General features: G+C 38.1%; 2 protein-coding genes across 4 annotated transcripts in view; both read right to left on the bottom strand.

Annotated features, from left to right (window-relative positions):
• LOC125145559 (Fc receptor-like protein 2) overlaps positions 1-6,931 on the bottom strand; it is a 91,364-nt gene extending 84,433 nt beyond the window's left edge. Inside the window, exons 1-9 of the mRNA XM_047818923.1 lie at positions 6,674-6,931; positions 5,547-5,582; positions 5,156-5,407; positions 4,756-5,025; positions 2,550-2,819; positions 2,156-2,467; positions 1,132-1,398; positions 695-943; positions 295-419 (exon numbers count right to left, since the gene is read on the bottom strand). Coding sequence (XP_047674879.1) covers positions 295-419; positions 695-943; positions 1,132-1,398; positions 2,156-2,467; positions 2,550-2,819; positions 4,756-5,025; positions 5,156-5,407; positions 5,547-5,582; positions 6,674-6,893 — 2,001 coding nt within the window. The 5' untranslated portion in view covers positions 6,894-6,931. The remainder of the gene's footprint in view (positions 1-294; positions 420-694; positions 944-1,131; positions 1,399-2,155; positions 2,468-2,549; positions 2,820-4,755; positions 5,026-5,155; positions 5,408-5,546; positions 5,583-6,673) is intronic.
• Positions 1-26,758, bottom strand: part of LOC113636490 (Fc receptor-like protein 5) — a 45,861-nt gene extending 19,103 nt beyond the window's left edge. The window contains exons 1-11 of one of the 3 annotated variants that reach the window (XM_047818913.1): positions 26,642-26,758; positions 20,841-20,876; positions 20,452-20,703; positions 20,048-20,320; positions 18,691-18,963; positions 17,843-18,115; positions 17,449-17,760; positions 16,019-16,285; positions 15,590-15,838; positions 14,159-14,275; positions 13,561-13,990 (exon numbers count right to left, since the gene is read on the bottom strand). In XM_047818913.1, the coding sequence (XP_047674869.1) occupies positions 13,947-13,990; positions 14,159-14,275; positions 15,590-15,838; positions 16,019-16,285; positions 17,449-17,760; positions 17,843-18,115; positions 18,691-18,963; positions 20,048-20,320; positions 20,452-20,703; positions 20,841-20,876; positions 26,642-26,672 (2,127 nt within the window). In that variant the 5' untranslated portion in view covers positions 26,673-26,758 and the 3' untranslated portion in view covers positions 13,561-13,946. Of the gene's footprint in view, positions 1-13,560; positions 13,991-14,158; positions 14,276-15,589; positions 15,839-16,018; positions 16,286-17,448; positions 17,761-17,842; positions 18,116-18,690; positions 18,964-20,047; positions 20,321-20,451; positions 20,704-20,840; positions 20,877-26,641 lie in introns of those variants that run through there. The other 2 variants (XM_047818915.1, XM_047818906.1) reach the window with 2 other exon arrangements.
• Between the last annotated feature and the right edge of the window lie 217 nt (positions 26,759-26,975).

Raw genomic sequence — 26,975 nt, 5'->3', positions numbered from 1 at the left:
CTTCAGAAAAAAAACATCTGGTAGTAATTATTAAAATGTGAGAAATCAAAATTATTTCACAATCCTAAAATCTGATTTTTCTTGTTCACTCCTCTATAACAGCATTCTGGGTGTCTTCATCAGTCTGAACTGTCAAATAAAGAAAACAGTTTTTATTGACAAATGGTGAATGGAATTTGTACAATTATAATATAATTCCTAATGATGACTGTTTTCATATTTTATGAATGTGAATGAAAATGTTCAGTTCACATGTCAATGTGTTTATGTGAAACATACAAATGGACTGAAAATGTTTTTACCTCGAGCTCTGAAACATTTCACTGCCAGAATGATGGTCAGCTGCAGATACACAGAAACTGTCACTAGACTGCTGATCAGTCTGAGCACTGACATTGAAGCTCCTACATGTGATCGTCCTGATGAGGAGTAAAATATTAATTATAATATTGTAGAGAGTCTAATACAAAGTTCTAATAAATACAAGATTCAAATGAAGATACATATCATACACAACATGCAGAAATATCACAGAGCTGCAGAATCTGACTGTAATTTAAATATTAATGTGATTAGTTCTAAAGTATGTACTTTTTATATATATTGAGCTGTATCACACCACATCACTGGGTATTTTACTATAATCCCATTCAGTTTTATTGCTTACTAGATTAACTGAATAAATATTTCTCACCTCTGACTGAAACCCAGCTTTTCAGTGACTCTCCTCTCTCCTGGTGTTTACAGTGGTAGAAACCTTCATCAGACTTTGAGACACTACTGATGGTCATCTCTCCTGTTGTCTGGTTCTGGAGGATAGAATCATCTTTATAGAAATCAACACCAGAGCCTGGGATCTTTTTGATGCGAAATAAACAGCGTAAAGTCAGATCATGTCCCTCAGTCACAGGATGTACAGGACTGTCCAGGATCACAGCACCATCTGTAGGAAAGAGAAAGATGACAATGAAAATAGAAAGTGTGTAAAATAATGTAATGATTTTAACACAGAGCTCTATCAGTGGGAAATATCAGAGAAAGTGTAGCACAAATTTACACAGATTCAGCAGAGTGTTATCTCTAGTCCTGTATATTGTAAATCTGTTACAGATGAGAACATTGAAGACTCACCATGCACTGTGATGTTGACAGGATTACTGCATCCTCCAGATTTAGACTGACACCAATAAACACCAATGTGTGATGTAGAGAGGTAGCTGATGTTACATGTAGATCCTGATACTGATGAACAATAGACGAATGTCTCAGTGTATCTGTATCGTCTCACTGTCCATCCAGTAGAGTTACTCTGGTCCTCACAGCTCAGTGAGAGAGAGTCAGCAGTAAAGTGTTGAGTTCTGTTCGGTCTGATGATCAGAGACACTGGAGCAGATTTACCTGAAATACACAAATAATTAAATTTCATTATAAAATCATTAGGATTAAAATATTTAATGATTTTATTATAATGCTCCTGTACATGTGCAGTATATTAATATGTGTAGCATTAAAATTTACCCAGGACTAAATGTTTAATTTCTTTAAAAACTAGTCAGAGTCAGTTTACATGCCTCACACATCCCTACTAAGGAGTGTAAACATAAACAGTTATTACTGGTCACATGTGAAAAGATATTATTTCAGGAGGTTACGGAAGGTGAAAACTATGCAGTATATAGTAACAATTTCATACTTATTAATTTCATTGAACACATCAAATTAATCATGAAATGTTTTGTATATTTCGTGGACCTACATCAAGCACAGAACACATTGTGGTGTGGTGTACTTAAGCAATGTGGTTTATGGCAACTGAAATTAATGATGGAATAAAAGCTAAAGCTTGTCAGTTGTATGTTAAGCTCTGAGAGATGTGTTCATGCACTCTATAAAATAGCAGTCATTACCTTACAGATCTGGTGTGAATATTGGACAGTTATGTACCTACTTCTCAGACCATAAGGAGTAATATGGTCTACATGATACATAAACGTCTACAGACCAGGCTGCTTTATAAAAAATAATGTAGCCCCAAACCACCTCTAGATGTGTTTATTTAACTCTTTATTTATTTAATAAAATCTCTATTTATCCATTGATTCTTTCATTTACACTTATTTACTTAAAGTAAACAAGAAATGTTTTATTTCCTCACCAGTGATCCACAGTGGCTGTGTTTTGCTGTACTGTGTGTGAAAGACTCCTCTCTCAGCTCTGCACATATAAACTCCTGTGTGATTCAGAGTAACAGGACTGAGAGTGAAGGAGCCTCCAGATCCTCTGCTGCTGTCTGAGAGGAGAAATGTTGTATAAGTGAGGGAACCGTGTCTGTCTGTGTAGAGAACATCTTTGTACCAGCTGAATGTCCACCCTGTAGAGGAGTGTTTAACCTCACAGCTTAGAGTCACTGAATCTCCTTCAGTCAGCCAGATCAGTGGAGACACAGTCATTACTGTCTCTGCTACATCTAATGGATAACGAACGTGGAACAAAATCATACAGAGTTTATATATAATTAATGACAAGTTAACACAAACTCACACACTCACCTGATACAGTGAGAGTAACAGCATCACTGATCTCTGAGCTCTGATAGTCACTGCGTCTCCTCACACTGCAGGTGTATTTACCACTGTTTTCATTTCTAACTGAGCTGAGGCTGAACTCCTGGGGTTTCTGGTCTTGGTATAATGTGTTTTTATACCAGCTGTATGTCCACTCAGTGTCTCCTCCTCCCTGTATTTCACACCTGAGTGTCACAGTCTCTCCTCTGAACACATGTGTGTCAGGCTTTATGGTCACCACAGCTTTAGGACTCTCTGCAGAAACATAATCTTATTATTAACACCTCAAAATAAATCCTGCAATAAATACAGTTCTGATTCTACTGACATTAGTCTGTGATTAGTCACATAATTAGTGATGGTGTAGTGTATATGGGATAATATCACCTAAAGTTTATTAAGAAGTGTACTGTACAATAGTATTGAGTATTTTGTACAAATGTTGTTATAGATATTTAATCTATTTATTTTCCATTAGTGAGCCACAATAAGAACATTTTAGATTTTCACAATTTTTCCAAAAATACACATTGAAAAAAGTATCATATCATGTAATAAACCTTTTTAGATTTTTAAATATAATTAAGCTGCTGGGTTTTGATTTACTAGTCACTTTCCTTATAAAACTTCACAGTTTCACACCAAATATTGACTTTTGCACAGGTCTGTGTATATTTTATAAACACTGCAAACTTTGTAACTCACCAGTAACATTTACCCAGAGTTCATCACTGTAGTCTGTGTAGTAGACTGGGTTTCCTCTTCCAGCTCTGCACATGTACTGACCTCCATCAGAGACTCTAACTGATCTGATGATGTACTGGTGTGTTTCAGTCTCAGTCTCAGAGCTCTGTGTGGGTTTGATCCAGTAAAACTTCCATCCAGCAGACCGTGGTGTCAGTGTACAGGACAGAATCACTGAGTTTCCTGTCAGTGCAGCTCCTTTAAGGTATGATGTGAGTTCAGATTTAGGTTTTTCTGTAGTTGGAGGTGAAACACACAGTTCATGTGCTGCTCTCAGAGTGTTTATCACACTAATCAATACTACACTACTACAGACATGCTGTTATTAATACACTGTAAAAACACTCGCTATGACCAAATATTCCACTAAAAACTGTAAAAAAAAAAAAAAAAAAAATTTGTAGTAAATGCTGTAGAAAATAATTTTACCCTCTTTATAATTTCATCTGTTTTTATAGAAAAATAATCTTTCTGCTCTTCTCTAAAACTTAAAAAGACAAAGACATTGAACAAAACCGGTTACAAATATATTATTTCATTTTAAAACAGGAAAAAACAACAATAACTGGAAATGTGTAAAAATCGAATGCCTCCCTTAGTTTAGTTTCTCAGTTAAATTTTATTTAGACTTTTGTCAGACAGATTTGACGCAACCAGGCTTGATTACTACCAGCCTGTGTTGTATATAAACACCACTTAAACAGAATCTTTCACACAGTGTGCTGTAGATTAAAAGCTTTTAACAAGCAGCACACTGTGTCAAGATCAGAAGAAACTGTGGAAGAGATGAGAAAGTGGTGGTGTGAGGAACTTCTAGCACAATTCTCTGACAGGTCATCAGATCGGGTGCTGGCTGAGATTCTGGTTTTCGAGGTTATGTGTTTTTTATACCTTGCTTGTTATACCTAATGTGTTATTGCCTTATTTATACCTGTCCTTGTGTATCTGTATTCGTTCCTAATTATGTGTCACATTCTGTATGTGTGTGTTCATGTATTATGTTGTTATTTTGAGGTCATTTCATGTCTTTTGTGAATAAATATGTTAAGTGTATCCCGAGTCTTGGTCTGGTTGTGATTCTTCCCACTAGAACATGACAGGTGGACCTGCAGTAATTCCTATAAAAGTGCATCGATGACTGGACCAGGACGTCACTAAAGACCTAGGACTAATATCTAAGGGAGTTCTGAGCTCACTCTGTTCAAATAAGATCAGCTTTCTTGATTCTACCTTTAGAAAGAGACTGTGCAAAAATGATCCATAAGAGATTTAAAAAGTGAAGCTTTGAAGCTGTGAAGCTGATGTGATGCTATAGTTAATATATACTAGTGTGAAGAACACACACACAAACACGCACACACACACACACACACACACACACACACACACACACACACACACACACACACACACACACACACACACACACACACACACACACACACACCTGACACAGTGAGTGTAACAGCAGGGCTGGTCTCTGAAGTTTGTGAGTCACTTTTTGTCTTTCCAATGCAGGAGAATTTACCACTGAAAGCAGAAAATGAATAATCCTTGTACTCAACAGGGGCAGAAAGTAGGACACCATCTTTATACCAGTTGTACATCCACTCCACATCTAAAGTTTCTTCATGTCCTCGTATTTCACATGTTAAAGTGACTTTCTGTCCACTGAATATCTCTCCATCAGGCTGCAGAATCACAGCTTTTGGTCTTTCTGTGCAGTTACACAAAATACATCAGATTAGTCAAACACACACTTCTCTGAATATCTGATATTGAATCAGTGTGTTTTGTAATGATTATGTATGAGTGCATGTTACAGGAGTGTAAGATCAGACATGTACCTATCACTGAGAGAGTCACTTCATCACTCCATGCTGTTGGCTGTCCATTCTTAAACCCATAACAACTGTATCTGTTACTCTGATCTACTTTTATAGTGTAGTACATTTCATTAGATTTGTGAACATGAACACCATCTTTGTACCAGCTATATGGTCCACTACCTCCCGAAATTATACATGAGAGTGTAACATTCTCTCCTCTGAATATATGTGGTGCGTTTGGCTTCACAGTCAGAACTGGTTTATTCTCTGCTGGAAAAGTCAAAACACAAACAGACTGTCAATGTAAATATTATAAATTCTGTATAACAATGTACAAACACAAGCTTTTACACTTTAATACAAATCCATCATGTACACAACATAAGCAATAAAAATATACAGAAATCACCTTGAGCTTGTCCAACATGGATACATAAAATAAGCACTAAAAAGGGAAGAGAAACAGAGAATATGTAATGCTGAATTTTTATTTCTTTAAGTAGACAAATGAGAACAATATCATATCTATATGTCTGTAAATAAAAAAAGAAAATCAATATTTTTACTTTCACTTATGCAGCAACAATACAAACAATATATTTACCTGTTCCAATAATATATAATGTTTAGAAAAGTTATTTTCACACAGCTCACTTCACAGCTCATTACTGTCTCCTGTATAATTAAATCCACTTCTGTTAATCTGAAGCTGAACTGCGTCACTTCCTTCTCTTTGTCTCACATTACAAAGTTGCTCATGTGCACTAACACTACAGTAAAATACATACAGCCTTCAGGATAATGGATCATATAAGAAGAACAACTCGATCTCAGTAGCACATACAGTATAACAAAAACACATCTCAGGACTGTGCAAAGTGCAAAATGTCTCCAACAGAAACATCTGTGAAAAAGACTGCAGCGTGTTTCAGGGGAAATACAGAGTTAGTAACAGACCAGTTAAAGAAGCTAATTGCAGCTCTAATGAAGAAGAAACAGTTATTTTTACTCATTGAATTTATTTTATATAAAAAAATTCAAATACTACAAATTATTAATCACCTACATCTATTGCAGTCACTATACTGTATTGTTAATGATTAGGGGTTGATGCAGTGGAGCAGCCACTTTATTGTGTGATAAAGACACAAACAACACTAAAGTGACATTAAATAGTAAATAGTAAATAGTAGACATTTACATTAGCAAAAACACAACAGTTTATACACTCATCTATTTACTCAGACTATCCTACATCCTACACAAACACATCTCACTGTCCATGTAAGGATTAATAAATCTAATTATTACTATACTACATAGAAATCAATCCAAAATTAAACAAAAAACAGCCAAATTATACAAACAAATAAACAAACAATCAAAAAAGTTATCACACTGTCTCAAGTCAACTAGCTCACATAACTTTGTCCAAATCACATAACCTCTTCACACAGGATATCACTCATCATGTGAACAATTTTTAACCCACTTCTCACTCTAATGAAGGTTCACACAAAAAACATTTTAACTCACAGATCATCATACGGAGTGTCCACAGCTCCATTCTGTCAGACTGAAAAATAACTGACAGATCAGTGGTTTGTGTTAAAGCCTCTACACTTCCTGTTTTCTTACACAAAAAAAAGGAGAGAAAGATTTCCGTTGTCATGCAAGTTGGTGTGATATTTTTAAGTGAACTCCACCTCCATACCACCAAAAGTTCTAGCAACAAATACAACAATTTGCAGATCATATTTAACTGAACAATCTTGTAAACTTCCTCTGCTACCTCACTCAGGTTCATAAATACTTTCAAATCATAAATCATCTTAAGGTGCAGGACTACCAAGCAGAAGGGTGTGAGTTTGATTCCCACGTCCATCAAACTGCCACTGCTGGGACCCTGAGTAACACCCTTAACCGTCAGTTGTATAAAAATTAGATAAATTGTAAGATGCTCTGAATAAGAACGTCTGCTTCTGCTAGTCACATAATGGGGTAGTGAAAAGCATTTTCATTCATTAATGAAGGAGGACATTCTTACAAACACACTAAACCTACACACAAAGCAGATATTGAAGGTAATTATCTTAATTAGTATGCTGCCCTTTGTACAGTGTAGATTTGTAAGGTGTTTAAGTACAAGTGTATGTTTGATATTCAGGTTAATTCTTTGCTGCAGAGACCATGATTATTATAAATAGCCTAGTGGTTATGACTCACTAATGCTGACTGGTCAGTGCTCTTTGTTTCTATGAAAGACCAACAAAAACTAACCACAACAGCATAAAGGACATGCACACACACTATTTATATCCATCTTTGTGACCAGAATGAGATATGATGCTACTGACAGAAGTAGACAGTGTATGATGTTTAATTAATCTTACAAACTTGTACAAACTAGATAATAACTTTCCCACCAAACTTAGCACAAGTCATCCGCTAACCCAAAACACAAAATTATCTGTATTCTAGACAAGCACATATGTTGATTTCCCAATCTGTAAAGTTACATGTGAAAGGGATGTTTTTCTGAATATGTTTTGAATTTTATTTTTCTCCTTTACATGTGCACTGCATGGTAACATCAATAGAGCTAAAATCCAACAACTTGTTCTTTCTGACTTATTACGATGTGTTTGTACGATGTCTGTACGACTCTCTACAGAGTTCTGTAGCAGAGGTGGGTAGTAACGAGTTACATTTACTCCGTTACATTTACTTGAGTAAGTTTTTAAAAAAATATACTTCTAGTAGTTTTAAATCACTATACTTTTTACTTTTACTTGAGTAGATTTGTGAAGAGGAAACTGTACTCTTACTCCGCTACATTAGGCTACAATGAGCTCGTTACTTTTCTTTTTACCTCTTTGGTATTCTACGCATTAATTTTAATGTTTTATTTTGACAGAGAGAGAAACTTCCGCTAAGGCTCTACCACGTGACTGTGTTTCACCAATCAAACGTAGTTGTGCAGTCTCGTCACGTTACCATACACAATCTCAGCGGCGGGACGGGTTAGTTAGTAACACAAACCGTCGGCAATGCAGACGGTGAAGTTTAATAGTGACGTCACTGAGGGATTTTTTGGTGAAATAGTTTGTTTCTGCATGTTTTCACACACACACACACACACACACACACACACACACACACACACACACACACACAGAGCCGGATTAACGCAAAGGCAAACTAGGCACGTGCCTAGGGCCCGATTGGCGGGATGGGGCCCAGACAGAGGGACAAAAAAAAAAAGTATAGAAAAATAAATTTTAATAAAAATAAAATGTACAAATGTCCTATCTACAATTTATTTCATTATTTATTAATTAAATAAAAATAGTGACACAGGCAGGTGTGTTTTGAGTAGACATCTTTGAAGATGCTTTCGGGTGCGGCAAAACGTAAAAAGAAAAAAAAATGGAGAAGAACAAAAAAAAGAGACAGCGGGGGGCTTTGCAAAAGTTTCTGTCGGGCAGCCGTCTGACAGCTGTGAACGCGGGATGTGGCGGGAAATGTGGCGGAAGACGCGGAGGAAGATGCGGCAGAAGACACTGTGGCGCCTGTGTAATGACGTATAAATAATGAATATCAAAAAATAGTCTGATAGACTGTTTAATATACAACATAACCAATTTGTAACTAAAGACTGGGCTATGTAAAATGTGAATTTTTATTAGTAACTTTGGTAAATTTCAGATTTCAATTCATAAATAACATCGATGGAGGGGGGCCCAAAAAAATGCAGCCTGCCTAGTGTAGTCCATTTATTTAATCTGGCTCTGCACACACACACACACACACACACACACACCACACACACACACACACACACACGCACACACACACGTTCTACGTTAACCGGTGTGCAGTTTTCTGTTCAGCATGCCTGCTATGAAATGTGTTTCCTTCTGTTGTTCTGTCATTGGAGACAGACACAAACACACACACACACACAGAGTTAAATTCTCATAAACTCTGTGTGTGTGTGTGATAAAAAATAAATGAGACGTTACTCAACAGTTACTCAGTACTTGATTAGTTTTTCACCAAGTCCTTTTTTACTTTTATTCAAGTTATTATTTGGATGTCTACTTTTTACTGTTACTTGAGTCATATTATTCTGAAGTTACAGTACTTTTACTTGAGTACAATGTTTGTCTACTCTACCCACCTCTGTTCTGTAGTTATGTGATGCTCCTGTACCAGCTGATGCAGGCAGTCAGTATGCTCTCTGTGGTACATGTGTAAAATTATTTCATGATGCTGAGGGAGGGTGTGTCCTGTTTCAGCTTCTGTCTGTATGCAGGTAGGAACAGGATGGGAGAGTGATCTGATTTGGGAGGGATTTGTAGGCATTCTGAAGATTCCAAAACACAATTCCCATGTGCGTTGCATATGATGTAACTTGTTGAAGATATTTTGGTGTTACTGAGTTTGGCTTAGTTGAAGTCTCTTGTAACGATGAACACAGCCTCAGGGTACACAGTGTCCTACTTGGATATGTTGCCAGTGTAATAATAACTACTGTGAATTCCCTTGGTAGACAACATAGAAGCATGAAGTCAGGAGAGCAGAAGGACATAGTCATAGTGTATGATCTTTTGACCAAATCTGAGTTGTCTGGCTACAATCTCTCCTACCACCAACTCCAACTTCCACTCTAATACAATATTTAAGTCTATGTTCCCCTGTCTTCTGGATATAAGTGTTGACGATTTCCATCTGCTTAGCAAGGTCTACCACCATCTGTCCTTCTAGGTTCCTTTCCTTAACACCAAACCTACCCATCACCTTCTCATCACCTATGTTCCCCTCACCAACATACCCGTTGAAGCCTGCTCCAATCACTACTCTCTCCATTCTGGGAATACTTTACATCAGCTAATCTAACTCACTCCAGAATCTCTCCTTCTCTTCTAACTCACACCTATTAGTGGAGCATAAACACTGACGACATTCAACATCACCCCTTCAATTTCTAACTTTAAACTGATTACCCAGTCTGACACTCATTTTACCTCTAAAACATTCCTCGCAAACTCATCCTTCAGAATCACCTTTACCCAATTTCTCTTCCTATCCACATCATAATGAAATGTTTGTATCTCCCTCCTATCCCAGTTCGGTCTCCTGCAAACACAGTATATCTACCTTCCTTATCTCCATCATGTCTGCCAGCTCTCCCTTCTCCCTCCTCTCCTCCTGTCAACCAACAGTAGCCCAATTTCCGCTGGCACCCTATACTGTAGGTTCGACAGTGCGGTTGTTGTTAACCTCGGCCTTAACCAATCCTGTATTGAATACATAATGTGGCAGTTAATCAGGTGATTTTGATTTTCAGTACTCACCAATAACAAATAAACAGTGTGCAGTGAGCAGTAGTTAGGTACATGCACCGTCTTAGAGATTTCAGTCAGACTTTAGCTCCTCAAAACCTATAACTACAAATATCCTGTTTTAAATACAGCATTTATTATATTGTTTGTTAATCATAATCCATACACGGTATAAGAATGAAGTGCAACCATGCTGCTGATGACTGTGTGTGTGTGTGTGTGTGTGTGTGTGTGTGTGTGTGTGTGTGTGTGTGTGTGTGTGTGTGTGTGTGTGTGTGTGTGTGTGTGTGTGTGTGTGTGTGTGTGTGTGTGTGTGTGTGTGGTAAATTAGTGGAAGTTGTGGGTTTGATTTCAGGTCCACCAAGCTGCCACTGTTGGGCCCCTAACTGTGGCTTTTAACCCTCAATTGCTCAGTTATATAAAAAAAAAAAAAAATTAGATAATGTAAGTTGCTCTGGAGGGGGGCACGGTGGCTTAGTGGTTAGCATGTTCGCCTCACACCTCCAGGGTCAGGGTTCGATTCTCGCCTCAACCTTGTGTGTGTGGAGTTTGCATGTTCTCCCTGTGCCTCGGGGGTTTCCTCCGGGTACTCCGGTTTCCTCCCCCGGTCCAAAGACATGCATGGTAGGTTGATTGGCATCTCTAGAAAATCGTCCGTAGTGTGTGAGTGAATGAGAGAGTGTGTGTGCCCTGCAATGGGTTGGCACTCTGTCCAGGGTGTATCCTGCCTTGATGCCCGATGATGCCTGAGATAGACACAGGCTCCCCGTGACCTGAGAAGTTCAGATAAGTGGTAGAAAATAAATGAATGAATGAATGAATGAATGAATGAATGAATGAATGAATGAATGAATGAATGAATGAATGAACTTACTTTTAGCCTGTAGGAAACATGTGAATTAATATTATGTTAATTTATGTAAATAATATATTTTAATAGTTAGCTGTATTCATTTAGAAAATTGAAAATGTACTGTATTTATTTTCCTGTATAACCATTTGATATCAAAAAATAAAGCATTTAGCTTCTGTATGTCTAAATATGAGTTGTACGTGTGTGAAACATTCTCTCACTCTCATTGTCTACCGCTTATCCGGTGAGCCTGTGCCTATCTCAGGCGTCATTGGGCATCAAGGCAGGATACACCCTGGACTGAGTGCCAACCCATTGCAGGGCACACTCATTCACTCACACACTCACACCCTACAGACAATTTTCCAGAGATGCCAATCAACCTACCATGCACCATAAAGTGGACTAAACATAAAAACTGGTACTAAACGGGTATAAACAAAGCCTTCTAGCAAATCTACATATTTGAACCGACTCTCTCGAAAAATGGTTCAATTATCTGAAACTCTAATGAACAGCGACACCTTCTGGCTATATACATTGATGACACACAACGAGGCAATGTATTGTATATTTACAGTAATCTCTCTTCTTTAGAACACACCTGAGTTAGATAAGAAATGCACACTAAAAACAGTTTAAATTGCATATTATTTATTCAAAAGTAACATTGTGCAAAATCCTTTTAAAAGAAAGAAAGAAAGAAAGAAAGAAAGAAAGAAAGAAAGAAAGAAAGAAAGAAAGAAAGAAAGAAAGAAAGAAAGAAAGAAAGAAAGAAAGCCAAGGGAAGCTTTAAAACTTTTAAAATTTTTAAAACTATAATATCAAAGCCTTTTGACAGACCTGATCTGCATTATAGCTAAGATACTGGTGTTGCTTATATAACTGTTTTGTAATAAATTATATACTTTATGTGGCTAGGACTAACTTACTAAGTCCTTATAGCTCTGTCTTTGTTTTATGTAGCACCATGATCCTGGAGAAACTTGGTCTCATTGTACTGCAACATCTATGTATGGATGAAATGACAATAAAAGCTTCCTGACATGACTCTTGACTTGATATATATATTTTTTTAAATGCCAAACATTTTCATTTAAAATTTCCTGGCAACTTACAGCTGAGACAAGATACAAAAGAGCAGTTAAGGGATGAACAGATGAGTTTTGCTCAAGGTGATGCGATATAAACTCAACATTAAGATTAATGCAAAGACTGAAGCACTGAGTCACCACTTTCAACACATTTTCTGTAAAATAGATCTGTAAATTATTGACTATTAATAGAAATGGTTGACTTTTAAAGTAAATTATTGACTATTAAAAGAACTGAAAGAGGGTGAATTTAATGAGACAAACTGGACGTGCTAAATGGATGCTAAAAAAATCAAAAAAAAAAATATTTAGCACGTCCAGTTTGTCTCATTAAATTCACCCTCTTTCAGTTCTTTTAATAGTCAATAATTTACTTTAAAAGTCAACCATTTCTATTAATAGTCAATAATTTAATGAGACAAACTGGACGTGCTAAATGGATGCTAAAAAATCCAAAAAAAAAAAAAAAAAAAGTCCAGATGCCTAATGTGAGAATAATTGTAATATTGCAGACTTTCTGTACAAAGCACAATGTTCTTTTCTTACAAACAATCACATGCACACACACATTCTCTCTCTCTCTCTCTCTCTCTCTCTCTCTCTCTCTCTCTCTCTCTCTCTCTCTCTCTCTCTCTCTCTCTCTCTCTCTCTCATACAGTACACACACACACACACAGATACCTTGACCTTAGCATAACCTCCTCTCCCTAGCCTCTCTGCTCTGCTACAATACGCTTTGTATGAAAGAAGTTATGAAACACATGATACTGTTCTGGGAGGTTTCCTGATAACAGGCAAGGTATCTTCTGCTGATATTAGCATTAAGCTCCACACACACACACACACACACACACACACACACACACACACACACACACACACACACACACACATTATGTCCTTCCTCTATATATTCATGTTTGACACAATAAACTTTGGAACTTCTCTTTGAAAGACTGACGCATGTGTGTTTCATTGAGATTTCCCCAAGCGCTTGTGGAGAACGGAAATGGAGCAGAGGTCAGAGCGGCTGTATTTTAGGTTATCCTGCCCAGGCGGCAGAATGGTTACCCTGGCGACAGATGATAATTCCTTACACCTAACTAGAAAACACTGACTTTGTTGTTGTTTTTTTGTGTCAAATCATTTAATCATGAACTATAATGATAAACTAACGATAAACCTCCTCACCTGTCCTCAGTGATCAGAGTTAGTTAACAATGTACATAGATGATATTCTATTGGCCAATGGCATCTGTACAAAATTTATTAAATTTACTTAATCTATAAAATATTTTACGAACTTATATGAAGACGAATATAACTAGATAGAGAGTAGAGATGAATTAAAGATATGATCTTAATATCTAGTAAATTATAATGTACATTGTATTAATAACATTCATAACCCCATGAAGAGGTGTGAAAACTTCAGAAAAAAAACATCTGGTAGTAATTATTAAAATGTGAGAAATCAAAATTATTTCACAATCCTAAAATCTGATTTTTCTTGTTCACTCCTCTATAACAGCATTCTGGGTGTCTTCATCAGTCTGAACTGTCAAATAAAGAAAACAGTTTTTATTGACAAATGGTGAATGGCATTTTACAGAGTACAATTCTTAATGATGACTGTTTTCATATTTAATGAATGTGAATGAAAATGTTCAGTTCACATGTCAATGTGTTTATGTGAAACATACAAATGGACTGAAAATGTTTTTACCTCGAGCTCTGAAACATTTCACTGCCAGAACGATGGTCAGCTGCAGATACACAGAAACTGTCACTAGACTGCTGATCAGTCTGAGCACTGACATTGAAGCTCCTACATGTGATCGTCCTGATGAGGAGTAAAATATTGATTATAATATTGGGGAAAGTCTAATACAAAGTTCTAATAAATACAAGATTCAAATGAAGATACATATCATACTCGACATGCAGAAATACCACAGAGCTGCAGAATCTGACTGTAATTTAAACATTAATGTGATCAGTTCTAAAGTATGTACTTTCTATATATACTGAGCAGTGTTGTATAAAGTACTAGAAAGCAATACTTGAGTAAAAGTACAAGTATCGTACTAGAAAAAGACTTTGGTAGAAGTGAAAGTTGCCTTTTAGAATATTACTCAAGTAAAAGTCTTAAAGTATCTGATATTTACTGTACTTAAGTATCAAAAGCCATTTTCTGATATTTATTGTACTTAAGTATTTGAAGTAAAAGTAAAAAGTACAATTTCAGTGATTTTCTATAGGTATAAGACCAGGGGCGGTTCTAGGATTTCACCTTTAGGGGTTTTAATGAGAATTTAAAACAAGAAGAGTTTTATATTATATATTATATGACTACATAGTAAGCCAAACGTTATGGTGTTATTAAATGGCAAAAGTGGACACCAAAATGTTATGCATGATGTAATGATGCCAGTCTTGAATCAGATCAGTTCATGTATGTGTGCATTCTCTACAAACGGTGTGTCCGATGAATGCAGTCACTCACTCACTCTTTTTCTTCCGCTTATCCACAAACTACCTCGGGTCATGGGGAGCCTGTGCCTATCTCAGGCTTCAAGACCAAATCAATAAATGTTATTTTTATTTAGTATTGAATGGAATGTTTGCATTAATATTTTGTTTGTGCTACAACTCTGGTAATAAGCATAGCGAAATTTCACTGCTTTTGGTCGCCGTATTTGCGTTTTTCAGCCGATTAACGTTATAAATGCCTCCAGCTCTGACTGCGCGTGCACGCTGCGCGTACCTGTGCTTCTCCGTACAGCGTGTGGATCTGCGTAATGCAATCTAGGAGCAGTGATTCGCCAAACCTCCCTTAGTGCAGTCACACACATTTCTTATGCTTTTACTTTTGTAGAAACGAGTAACGAAGATGCTTATTGGAAATATAACGGAGTAAAATTGTACATTTTATCTAGAAAATGTAGTGGAGTAAAAGTGAAAGTTGACATAAATTTAAATAGCGAAGTAAAGTACAGATACGTGACATTTCTACTTAAGTACAGTAACGAAGTATTTTTACTTCGTTACATTACAACACTGATATTGAGCTGTATCACACCACATCACTGGATATTTTACTATAATCCCATTCAGGTTTATTGCTTACTAGATTAACTGAATAAATATTTCTCACCTCTGACTGAAACCCAGCTTTTCAGTGACTCTCCTCTCTCCTGGTGTTTACAGTGGTAGAAACCTTCATCAGACTTTGAGACATTACTGATGGTCATCTCTCCTGTAGTCTGGGAGTAAAGGATGGAATCATTTTTATAGAAATCAACACCAGAACCTGGGATCTTTTTGTTGCGAAATAAACAGCGTAAAGTCAGATCATGTCCCTCAGTCACAGGATGTACAGGACTGTACAGGATCACATCACCATCTGTAGGACAGAGAAAGAAAACACTGAAAATAGAAAGTGTGTAAAATAATGTAATGAATTTAACACAGAGAGCTCTATCAATGGGAAATATCAGAGAAAGTGTAGCACAAATTTACACTGATTTAGTAGAGTTTTATCTCTAGTCCTGTATATTGTAATTCTGTTACATTGATCACTCACAGCTCACTGTGATGTTGACAGAATTACTGCATCCTCCAGATACAGACTGACACCAATAAACACCAGTGTGTGATGTAGAGAGGAAGTTGATGTTACATGTAGATCCTGATACTGATGAACAACTGACCAATGTCTCAGTGTAACTGTATCCTCTCACTGTCCATCCGTTAGTGTCACTCTGGTCCTCACAGCTCAGTGAGAGAGAGTCAGCAGTAAAGTGTTGAGTTCTGCTCGGTCTGATGATCAGAGACACTAGAGGAGATTCACCTGAAATACACAAATAATTAAATTTCATTATAAAATCATTAGGATTCAAATATTTAATGATTTTATTATAATGCTCCTTTATATGTGCAAAATATTAATGTGTATCATTAAAATTTACCCAGGACTAAATGTTTATTTGCTTTAAAAACTATACAGAGTCAGTTTACATGCCTCACACATCCTACTAAGGAGTGTAAACATAAACAGTTATTACTGGTCACATGTGAAAAGATTAATTATTTCATGTTATAGAGCAGCACAGTTGAATGCTCAAATCAGGAGGTTACATTATGTGAAAACTATGCAGTAGATAGTAACAATTTCATACTTATTAATTTCATTGAACACATCAAATTAATCATGAAATGTTTTGTATAGAGTATTTCGTTGACTTACATCAAGCACAGAACACATTGTGGTGTGGTGTACATAAGCAATGTGGTTTATGGCAACTGAAATTAATGATGGAATAAAAGCTAAAGCTTGTCAGTTTTATGTCAAGCTCTGTAAGATGTGTTCATGCACTCTATAAAATAGCAGTCGTTATCTTACAGATCTGGTGTGAATTTTGGACAGTTATGTACTTCTCAGACCATAAGGGGTAATATGGTCTACATGCTACAACTTCTACAGACCAGGCTGCTTTATAAAAATAATGTAGCCCTAAACCACCTCTAGATGTGTTTATTCATTCATTCATTCATTTTCTACCGCTTTATCCGAACTACCTCGGGTCACGGGGAGCCTGTGCCTATCTCAGGCGTCATCGGGCATCAAGGCAGGATACACCCTGGACGGAATGCCAACCCATCACAGGACACACACACACTCTCATTCACTCACGCAATCACACACTACGGACAATTTTCCAGAGATGCCAATCAACCTACCATGCATGTCTTTGGACCGGGGGAGGAAACCGGAGTACCCGGAGGAAACCCCCGAGGCACGGGGAGAACATGCAAACTCCGCACACACAAGGCGGAGGCGGGAATCGAACCCCGACCCTGGAGGTGTGAGGCGAATGTGCTACCCACTAAGCCACCGTGCCCCCCTAGATGTGTTTATTTTACTCTTTATTTAATAAAATCTCTATTTATGCATTAATTCTTTCATTTACACTTATTTATTTAAAGTAAACAAGAAAAGTTTTATTTCCTCACCAGTGATCCACAGTGGCTGTGTTTTGCTGTACTGTGTGTGTAAGAATCCTCTCTCAGCTCTGCACATATAAACTCCTGTGTGATTCAGAGTAACAGGACTGAGAGTGTAGAAGCCTCCAGATCCTCTGCTGCTGTCTGAGAGGAGCGATGTTCTATAAGTGAGGGAACCCTGACTGTCTGTGTAGAGAACATCTTTGTACCAGCTGAATGTCCAGCCTGTAGAGGAGTGTTTCACCTCACAGCTTAGAGTCACTGAATCTCCTTCAGACAGCCAGATCAGTGGAGACACAGTCATTACTGTCTCTGCTACATCTAATGGATAACAAACATGGAACAAAATCATACAGATTTTAAATGTAATTAATGACAAGATAACACAAACTCACACACTCACCTGATACAGTGAGAGTAACAGCATCACTGATCTCTGAGCTCTGATAGTCACTGAGTCTCCTCCCACTGCAGGTGTATTTACCACTGTGTTCATTTCTAACTGAGCTGAGGCTGAACTCCTGGGGTTTGTGGTCTTGGTAGATTTGGTCATCTTTATACCAGCTGTATGTCCACTCAGTGTCTCCTCCTCCCTGTATTTCACACCTGAGAGTCACAGTCTCTCCTCTGAACACATGTTTGTCAGGCTTTATGGTCACCACAGCTTTAGGACTCTCTGCAGAAACATAATCTTATTATTAACACCTCAAAATAAACACTGCAATAAATACAGATCTGTTTCTACTGACATTAGACTGTGAAAAGTCAAATAATTAGTGATGGTGTAGTGTATATAAAATAATATTACCTAAAGTTCATTAAGAAGTGTACTGTAAGTCTGGAGCATCGTGTTGTTGTACACATTTTGTTTTAGATATTTAATCTATTTATTTTCCATTAGTGAGCCACAATAAGAACATTTTAGATTTCCAAAATTTTTCCAAAAATACACATTGAAAAAAGTATCATATCATGTATTAAACATTTTTAGATTTTTAAATATAATTAAGCTGCTGGGTTTTGACTTACTAGTCACTTTCCATATAAAACTTCACAGTTTCACACCAAATATTGACTTTATTATTATTATTATTATTATTATTATTATTATTATTATTATTATTATTATTATTATTTTAGCATTTATTATCATTATTTTTAATAAATCTTTACATTTATTTGCATGCCTTCTTTCTGACTTTTAAACAGGTCTGTGTATATTTTATAAACACTGCAATCTTTGTTACTCACCAATAACATTTACCCAGAGTTCATCACTGTAGTCTGTGTAGTAGACTGGGTTTCCTCTTCCAGCTCTGCACCTGTACTGACCTCCATCAGAGACTCTAACTGATCTGATGATGTACTGGTGTGTTTCAGTCTCAGTCTCAGAGCTCTGTGTGGGTTTGATCCAGTAAAACTTCCATCCAGCAGACTGTGGTGTCAGTGTACAGAACAGAATCACTGAGTTTCCTGTCAGTGCAGCTCCTTTAAGGTCTGATGTGAGATCAGGTTTAGGTTTTTCTGTAGTTGGAGGTGAAACACACAGTTCATGTGCTGCTCTCAGAGTGTTTATCACACTAATCAATACTACACTACTACAGACATGCTGTTATTAATACACTGTAAAAACACTCGCTATGACTAAATATTCCACTAAAAACTGTAAAAAGAATGTGTAGTAAATGCTGTAGAAAATAATTTTACCCTCTTTATAATTTCAGCTATTTTTATAGAAAAAAAATGTTTCCGCTCTTCTCTAAAACTTTTAAAAAGACAAAGACATTGAACAAAACCGGTTACAAATATATTATTTCATTTTAAAAGAGGAAAAAAACAACAATAACTGGATCTGTGTAAAAATCGAATGCCTCCCTTAGTTTAGTTTCTCAGTTAACCAAATTTTATTGAGAGTTTTGTCAGTCAGAGTCGACACAACCAGGCTTGATTACTGCCAGCCCGTGTTGTATATAAACACCACTTAAACAGAATCTTTCACACAGTGTGCTGGAGATTAAAAGCTTTTAACAAGCAGCACACTGTGTCAATTCTCTGACAGGTCACCAGATCGGGTGCTGGCTGAGATTCTGGTGTTTGAGGTTATGTGTCTTTTCCCACATGTTGCTTGTTATACCTGATGTGTTATTGCCTTATTTATACCTGCCCTTGTGTATCTGTCTTCGTTCCTCATTATGTGTCACATTCTGTTTGTGTGTGTTCATGTATTATGTTGTTATTTTGAGGTCATTTCATGTCTTTTGTGAATAAATATGTTAAGTGTATCCCGAGTCTTGGTCTGGTTGTGATTCTTCCCACTAGAACATGACAGGTGGACCTGCAGTAATTCCTATAAAAGTGCATCGATGACTGGACCAGGACGTCACTAAAGACCTAGGACTAATATCTAAGAGAGTTCTGAGCTCACTCTGTTCAAATAAGATCAGATTTCTTGATTCTACCTTTAGAAAGAGACTGTGCAAAAATGATCCTTCAGAGATTTGCAAAGTGAAGCTTTGAAGCTGGGAAGCTGATGTGATGCTATAGTTAATATATACTAGTGTGAAGAAGACACACACACACACACACACACACACACACACACACACACCTGACACAGTGAGTGTAACAGCAGGGCTGGTCTCTGAAGTTTGTGAGTCACTTTTTGTCTGTCCACTGCAGGAGAATTTACCGCTGAAAGCAGGGAATGAATAATACTTGTACTCAACAGGGGCAGAAAATAGGACACCATTTCTATACCAGTTGTACATCCACTCCACATCTACAGTGTCTGCATGTCCTTGTATTTCACATGTTAAAGTGACTTTCTGTCCACTGAATATCTCTCCAACAGTCTGCAGGATCACAACAGCTTTTGGTCTTTCTGTGCAGTTACACAAAATACATCAGATCAGTCAAACACACTCTTTTCTGAATATCTGATTATTGAATCAGTGTGTTTTGTAATGATTATGTATGAGTGCATGTTACAGGAGTGTAAGATCAGACATGTACCTATCACTGAGAGAGTCACTTCATCACTCATTGCTGTTGTCTGTCCATTCTTAAACCCATAACAACTGTATCTGTTACTCTGATCTACTTTTATAGTGTAGTTCATTTCATTAGATTTGTGAACATGAACACCATCTTTGTACCAGCTATATGGTCCACTACCTCCCGAAATTATACATGAGAGTGTAACATTCTCTCCTCTGAATATATGTGGTGTGTTTGGCTGCACAGTCAGAACTGGTTTATTCTCTGCTGGAAAAGTCAAAACACAAACAGACTGTCAATGTAAATATTATAAACTCTGTATAACAATGTACAAACAATCTTTTACACTTTAATACAAATCCATCATGTACACAACATAAGCAATAAAAATATACAGAAATCACCTTGAGCTTGTCCAACGTGGAAAAATGAAATAAGCACTAAAATGGGAAGAGAAACAGAGAATACGTAATGCTGATTTTTTATTTCTTTAAGTAGACAAATGAGAACAATATCATGTCTGTATGTCTGTAAATAAAAAAAGAATATCAATATTTTTACTTTCACTTATGCAGCAACAATACAAACATTTACCTGCTCCAATAATATATAATGTTTAGAAAAGTTATTTTCACACAGCTCACATCACAGCTCATTACTGTCTCCTGTATAATTAAATGCACTTCTGCTAATCTGAAGCTGAATTGCGTCACTTCCTTCTCTTTGTCTCACATTACAAAGTTGCTCATGTGCACTAACACTACAGTTCAATTCATACAGCCTTCAGGATAATGGATCATATAAGAAGAAAAACTCGATCTCAGTAGCACATACAGTATAACAAAAACATTCATCTCAGGACTGTGCAAAATGTCTCCAACAGAAACATCTGTGAAAAAGACTGCAGCGTGTTTCATCCATCTGGTATACTAAACGCAGAAATTTCTGATGCACGTGGGGTTAGTGGAACCTGCCAATAACCCTTCAGAAGATCCAACTTCGTTACAAACTTGGCACTACCTATCCGATCAACACAATCCTCCATGCTGGGTAGGGGAAAAGCATCTGCTTTAGTTAGAGCATTAACCTTTCTATAATCAGTGCAAAATCGAAAGTTTCGATCAGGTTTGGGAACTAGTATGCAGGGTGAACACCAGGGACTACAGCTAGGCACAGCAAGACCATTTTCCATCAAATAATCAGTTTCTGCTTTCATCATGGCATGCTTTGTGGGATTAACTCTGTATGCATGTTGTTTAACAGGGGCATTATCACCAACATCAATGTCATGTTTAAGAACAGTGGTACTTGAAGGAATGTCAGAAAAAAGTGATGGAAATTGTTGAATAAGACTAATCACATCTCTTCGGGCCGGTGGTGACAAATGAGCAAGTTTGAGCTGCATATTACACAACCATTCTGAATTTTTCAAATGAGCACCTGGAAAACAAGCACTACCTAGGAAGAGCCCATCCATTTCAGGAGAATAATCAGATGGTGGTACTCCCATAGAGACAACCACTACTGAAACCTCTTCTGGACTTGCCGAACCAACATCCGGGGTAGATCGAGAAACATACGGCTTAAGCATATTAACATGGCAAACACGAGACTTCCTTCTCCGATCAGGAGTCTTTACAACATAGTCGGTGTCACTTAACTTAGAGTCAATAACATAGGGCCCAAAAAACCTAGTGTGGTGAGCTGAACCTGGTAATGGCAATAAAACCAAAACCTCATCCCCTACTTGGAATGTACGCTCCACTGCATCTTTATCAAATCGCATTTTCATACGGGACTGTGTTGTAGCCAGCGAGTGTTTGGCTAATTCACAAGCTGCATGAAGACGCTCACGAAGGGCACTAACATACTCTACGACGCTCTTGACTGGAGATTTCCTAGAGCTCTGAGACAAGAACTCTTCCTGTAACAGTTTTAAAGGACCACGAACAGTATGACCAAAGACTAGTTCGGCTGGGCTGAACCCAAGTGACTCTTGCACTGCATCACGAATGGCAAATAACAATAAGGGAATCCCTTCATCCCAGTCCTTTCCCTGACTGTAACAGTAGGTCCGAAGCATAGACTTTAAGGACTGATGGAACCTTTCTAAGGCACCTTGAGACTCAGGATGGTATGCACTAGATACCTGGTGGTGAATGTGCAGTTGCGTCATAACCTTTCTAAAAAGCGTGGACATAAAATTTGAACCTTGGTCTGACTGGATGTCTTTCGGTAACCCAAAGGTGGTAAAAAACTTAACAAGGCTCTTAATGATGGCTCTAGACTTAATGCTACGCAAAGGTATGGCTTCAGGGTACCTAGAAGCAGCACACATCATAGTTAGCAAGTAGGTATTTCCAGACTTGGTTCTAGGAAGGGGGCCCACACAGTCTATCAAAATTCTTTCAAAAGGCTCACCCATTACAGGTATAGGCTGAAGAGGTGCAGGGGGAATAACCTGATTAGGTTTACCCGCTACTTGACAAACATGACATGAACGGCAATAACTGCTGACATCGGACTTCATGGCAGGCCAAAAGAAATGCTTTAACACACGACTATAGGTCTTTCTCACCCCTAAGTGGCCAGAGAGATCATGGTCATGGGCGACACTTAAAACTTGGGTTCTATACGGCTTGGGAACCACCACTTGAAAGACTGACCTCCAATCATGATCCGAGTTTGGAGGTGCCCATTTACACATTAACACATCACCATCAAAGAAATAAGCTGTTGAATAGTTAGCCAAGTTTGACTTTTCCACAACTGCAGCAATACACGGAGAGAACAGAAAGGCCAACAAAAAACCTTCCCACCCGCTAAATCGTTGCCCAAAATAAATGAAACCCCCTTAACTGGCAACTGCGACCGAACTGCAACTTTAACAAATCCAGCCACGACATCGGATCGAAGATAAATGTTATGCAAAGGTGCCTTCACTACCCCAAGTTCAATACCCTGAACCAGAACATCTGTACCACAACTAGATTGGTCCGATAACGGGAGAACACCCTCTAAAATAAAGGACTGAGCGGCTCCAGTGTCTCTCAAAATGCGCACCGACTTAAAATCCAATCCAGTGTCAGAAAGAGAGACCATACCATCTATAATAAAAGGTTCGAATGTAGAATCAACTGAGTCAAGTGAAAGTAAACTGTCAGAGTGTTGCGGCGGAGTATGTGCTAAAGCAACACTTTTCGGACTGCTGTGTGCTTTCCGTCGGTTTTTGCGTGTTAACACCGGACAAGCAGCAATGAGATGTCCAGACTCACGACAATAAAAACATTCACGTAACTCACTAGCATTCTTAGGAGTATTCACCGAGACCCTCTCAGTAACATCACGCCGCGGAGACGAAAATACGGTTCGATTAGTAAGCACAAACTCATCTGCCAAAACGGCAGCATCAGCCAGCGAAGAGACTTTTTGTTCATTCAGATAAACCACCATTTTATCAGAAAGACACGACTTAAATTCTTCCAACAGAATCAATTCTTTTAACTGCTCTAAAGTAACCACCTTGTTTGCAGCGCACCACTTATCAAACAAAGCAGATTTCTCACGCGCAAACTCAACGTACGTTTGGCTGGCGGTTTTGGCCTGTTTACGAAATCTCTGACGATAGGCTTCCAGAACAAGTTCATACGCCCTCAAGACAGATGATTTCACAGTTTCATAATCCATACTTTGTTCTAATGATAACGCAGAACACACTTCTTGAGCTTTTCCCACAAACTTGCACTGCAATAGTAACGTCCAAATGTTTCTAGGCCACTGCAGAGTGGCGGCAATGCGCTCAAAAACAGAGAAATATGTGTCCACCTCACTTTCCCTAAACATAGGAACTAACACAATATGCCTACTAACATCAAACCCAGCAACACTTACAGACGGGGTTCCTTGGTGTGCACGCTGTAACACCGGTGATAACACCGGTGACAGGCTGTGCAGGTGCAGGAGACGCAGGTGCAGGAGGTACATTAGGACCATATTCTGGCCTCTCTCCAAGAGCAAACCTTAACTCAAGCTCCTTGAGTTTTATCTCCTTCTTTGCCTCCAACTCCAAGGTTTGTAGCTGTATTAGTTGAGACTGATACTGCTGACGACTTAACTCAAGGTCAAGTTGTTTTAGTTGGAGCGCTAGCGCGGGCTCCTCCAGCGGTGAGCCTGCTGCTACTGCGGGATCTATGCGCGTTGGGTCCTCAGATTTACGTCCAGCCTCCGCTGCTGGTAAATCCTCAGAACCAACTAAATCAAATGCAACACCCTCCTCGGTAGGCTCAACAAGAATTCGCTGTTTTATCAGCTCCGCACACAGCAGCTCCTTGATGTCGCGCTTATTGGCACTCCGGGGAACCGATATGCGGAAAAAGTCTGCAAGGGTTAATAAGTCATCCTTACGACATCGTTCAAACTGCTCAAACGTAGGACAAATAACAAACTGATCTAGATCAAACTTTGTAGCCATCTCTCATAAAATAAACCTCACACCCCCAACGCCAAGACAAAACCGCCGGCAAACGTATCCGAAAAGAACAACACACGAAACACACGGAGCGCACAGGACGAGCCCCCAATTCTGTTAAGACCGGGTCTAGGTCAGACCGTAACATACAGGTAAAAATGAAACTCAGCACAAAAATAGAAAAGAAAAAAGAAAAATAGCAGGACGTGGCATGTCAGTTTCCTTCTTGTATTTATTTTAGTTAGGTGGTGACAGCTTCAGAAGTCGGAAAGGCCAAAATAATAAATAAAACTCCCTCTAACTCAACAAGTACAACTCCGTTAACCTAATCCAAAGAAAAGAAAAGAAAGTACATGTCCTTCCCTCGCTCCCTATCTCGCCAAAAAACAATAATAAACCGAATAACAAAACTGGCACCGACTTCCTACAAACCACCGAATAGTGTGTATTTACAAGGTCCACATATAACCATATTTACAAAATCTACATGAAAAACACATACAACAGGACACTCATACAACGAGGCAGAAAACACAAAATGACTAAATCAACCCACAATTTCGAAAATACACCGTGCTTTGCACAATGGGGTAGTACGGCACGCAAGCCACAGCATACAACCATTCAAAACCGGCTTTTTCTCTCTATCTCTCCCCCCCTTTCACTTTCGCCGACGTGGTTTAAATGTCCACCTGAAATTCGCAGCCAGCCAATAGCACGACGAAGAGACGGGGCATAGCGTGTCATGTGATGATCGTCCAATGGCATGCAGGCGGATATGTGACGTAATTGGAGGGGCTGAAACAAGAACCAGACACCGAAAGACACCAGTGACAGTCACAAAAATAATAAGCAAAATTCAAAACATAAAGGCGTAACACAGGGGAAATACAGAGTTAGTAACAGACCAGTTAAAGAAGCTAATTGCAGCTCAAATGAAGAAGAAGCAGTCGATTTTTACTCACTGAATTTATTTTATATAAAAAAATTCAAATACTACAAATTATTAATCACCTACATCTATTGCAGTCACTATACTGTATTGTTAATGATTAGGGATTGATGCAGTGGAGCAGCCACTTTATTGTGGGATAAAGACACAAACAACACTAAAGTGACATTAAATAGCAGCACATTTACTGAGAACATTAGCAAAAACACAACAGTTTATACACTCATCTATTTATTCAGACTATCCTACACAAACACATCTCACTGTCCATGTAAGTGACGTGACATACGGCTAAGTACAGTGACCCATACTCAGAATTCATTCTCTGCATTTGACGATCCAAAGTGCACACACACACACACACCGTGAACACACACCCGGAGCAGTGGGCAGCCATTTATGCTGCAGCGCCTGGGGAGCAGTTGGGGGGTTCAGGGCCTTGCTCAAGGGCACCTCAGTCGTGGCCGGCCCGAGACTCAAACCCACAACCCCAGGATTACGAGTCAGACTCTCTAACCATTAGGCCACGACTTGCCCCAAGAAATACATCTAATTAATACTATACTACATAGAAATCAATTCAAAATTAAACAAAAAACAGCCAAATTATACAAACAAATAAACAAACAATCAAAAAAGTTATCACACTGTCTCAAGTCAACTAGCTCACATAACTTTGTCCAAATCACATAAGCTCTTCACACAGGATATCACTCATCATGTGAACAATTTTTAACCCACTTCTCACTCTAATGAAGGTTCACACAAAAAACATTTTTACTCACAGATCATCATACGGAGTGTCCACAGCTCCATTCTGTCAGACTGATAAATAACTGACAGATCAGTGGTTTGTGTTAAAGCCTCTACACTTCCTGTCTTCTTACACAAAAATAGAAGGAGATAAAGATTTCTGTTGTCATGCAAGTTGGTGTGATATTTTTAAGTGAACTCCACCTCCATACCACCAAAAGTTCTAGCAACAAATACAACAATTTGCAGATCATATTTAACTGAACGATTTTGTAAAGTTCCTCTGCTACCTCACTCAGGTTCATAAATACTTTCAAATCATAAATCATCATAAGGTGCAGGACTACCAAGCAGAAGGGTGTGAGT

The sequence above is a fragment of the Tachysurus fulvidraco genome, chromosome 1 (assembly GCF_022655615.1).
Source record: "Tachysurus fulvidraco isolate hzauxx_2018 chromosome 1, HZAU_PFXX_2.0, whole genome shotgun sequence".
In the NCBI taxonomy this organism is placed as follows: domain Eukaryota; kingdom Metazoa; phylum Chordata; class Actinopteri; order Siluriformes; family Bagridae; genus Tachysurus; species Tachysurus fulvidraco.
Note: the sequence above shows the minus strand (reverse complement) of the source record. Positions and strands in the feature narration are given on the sequence as shown.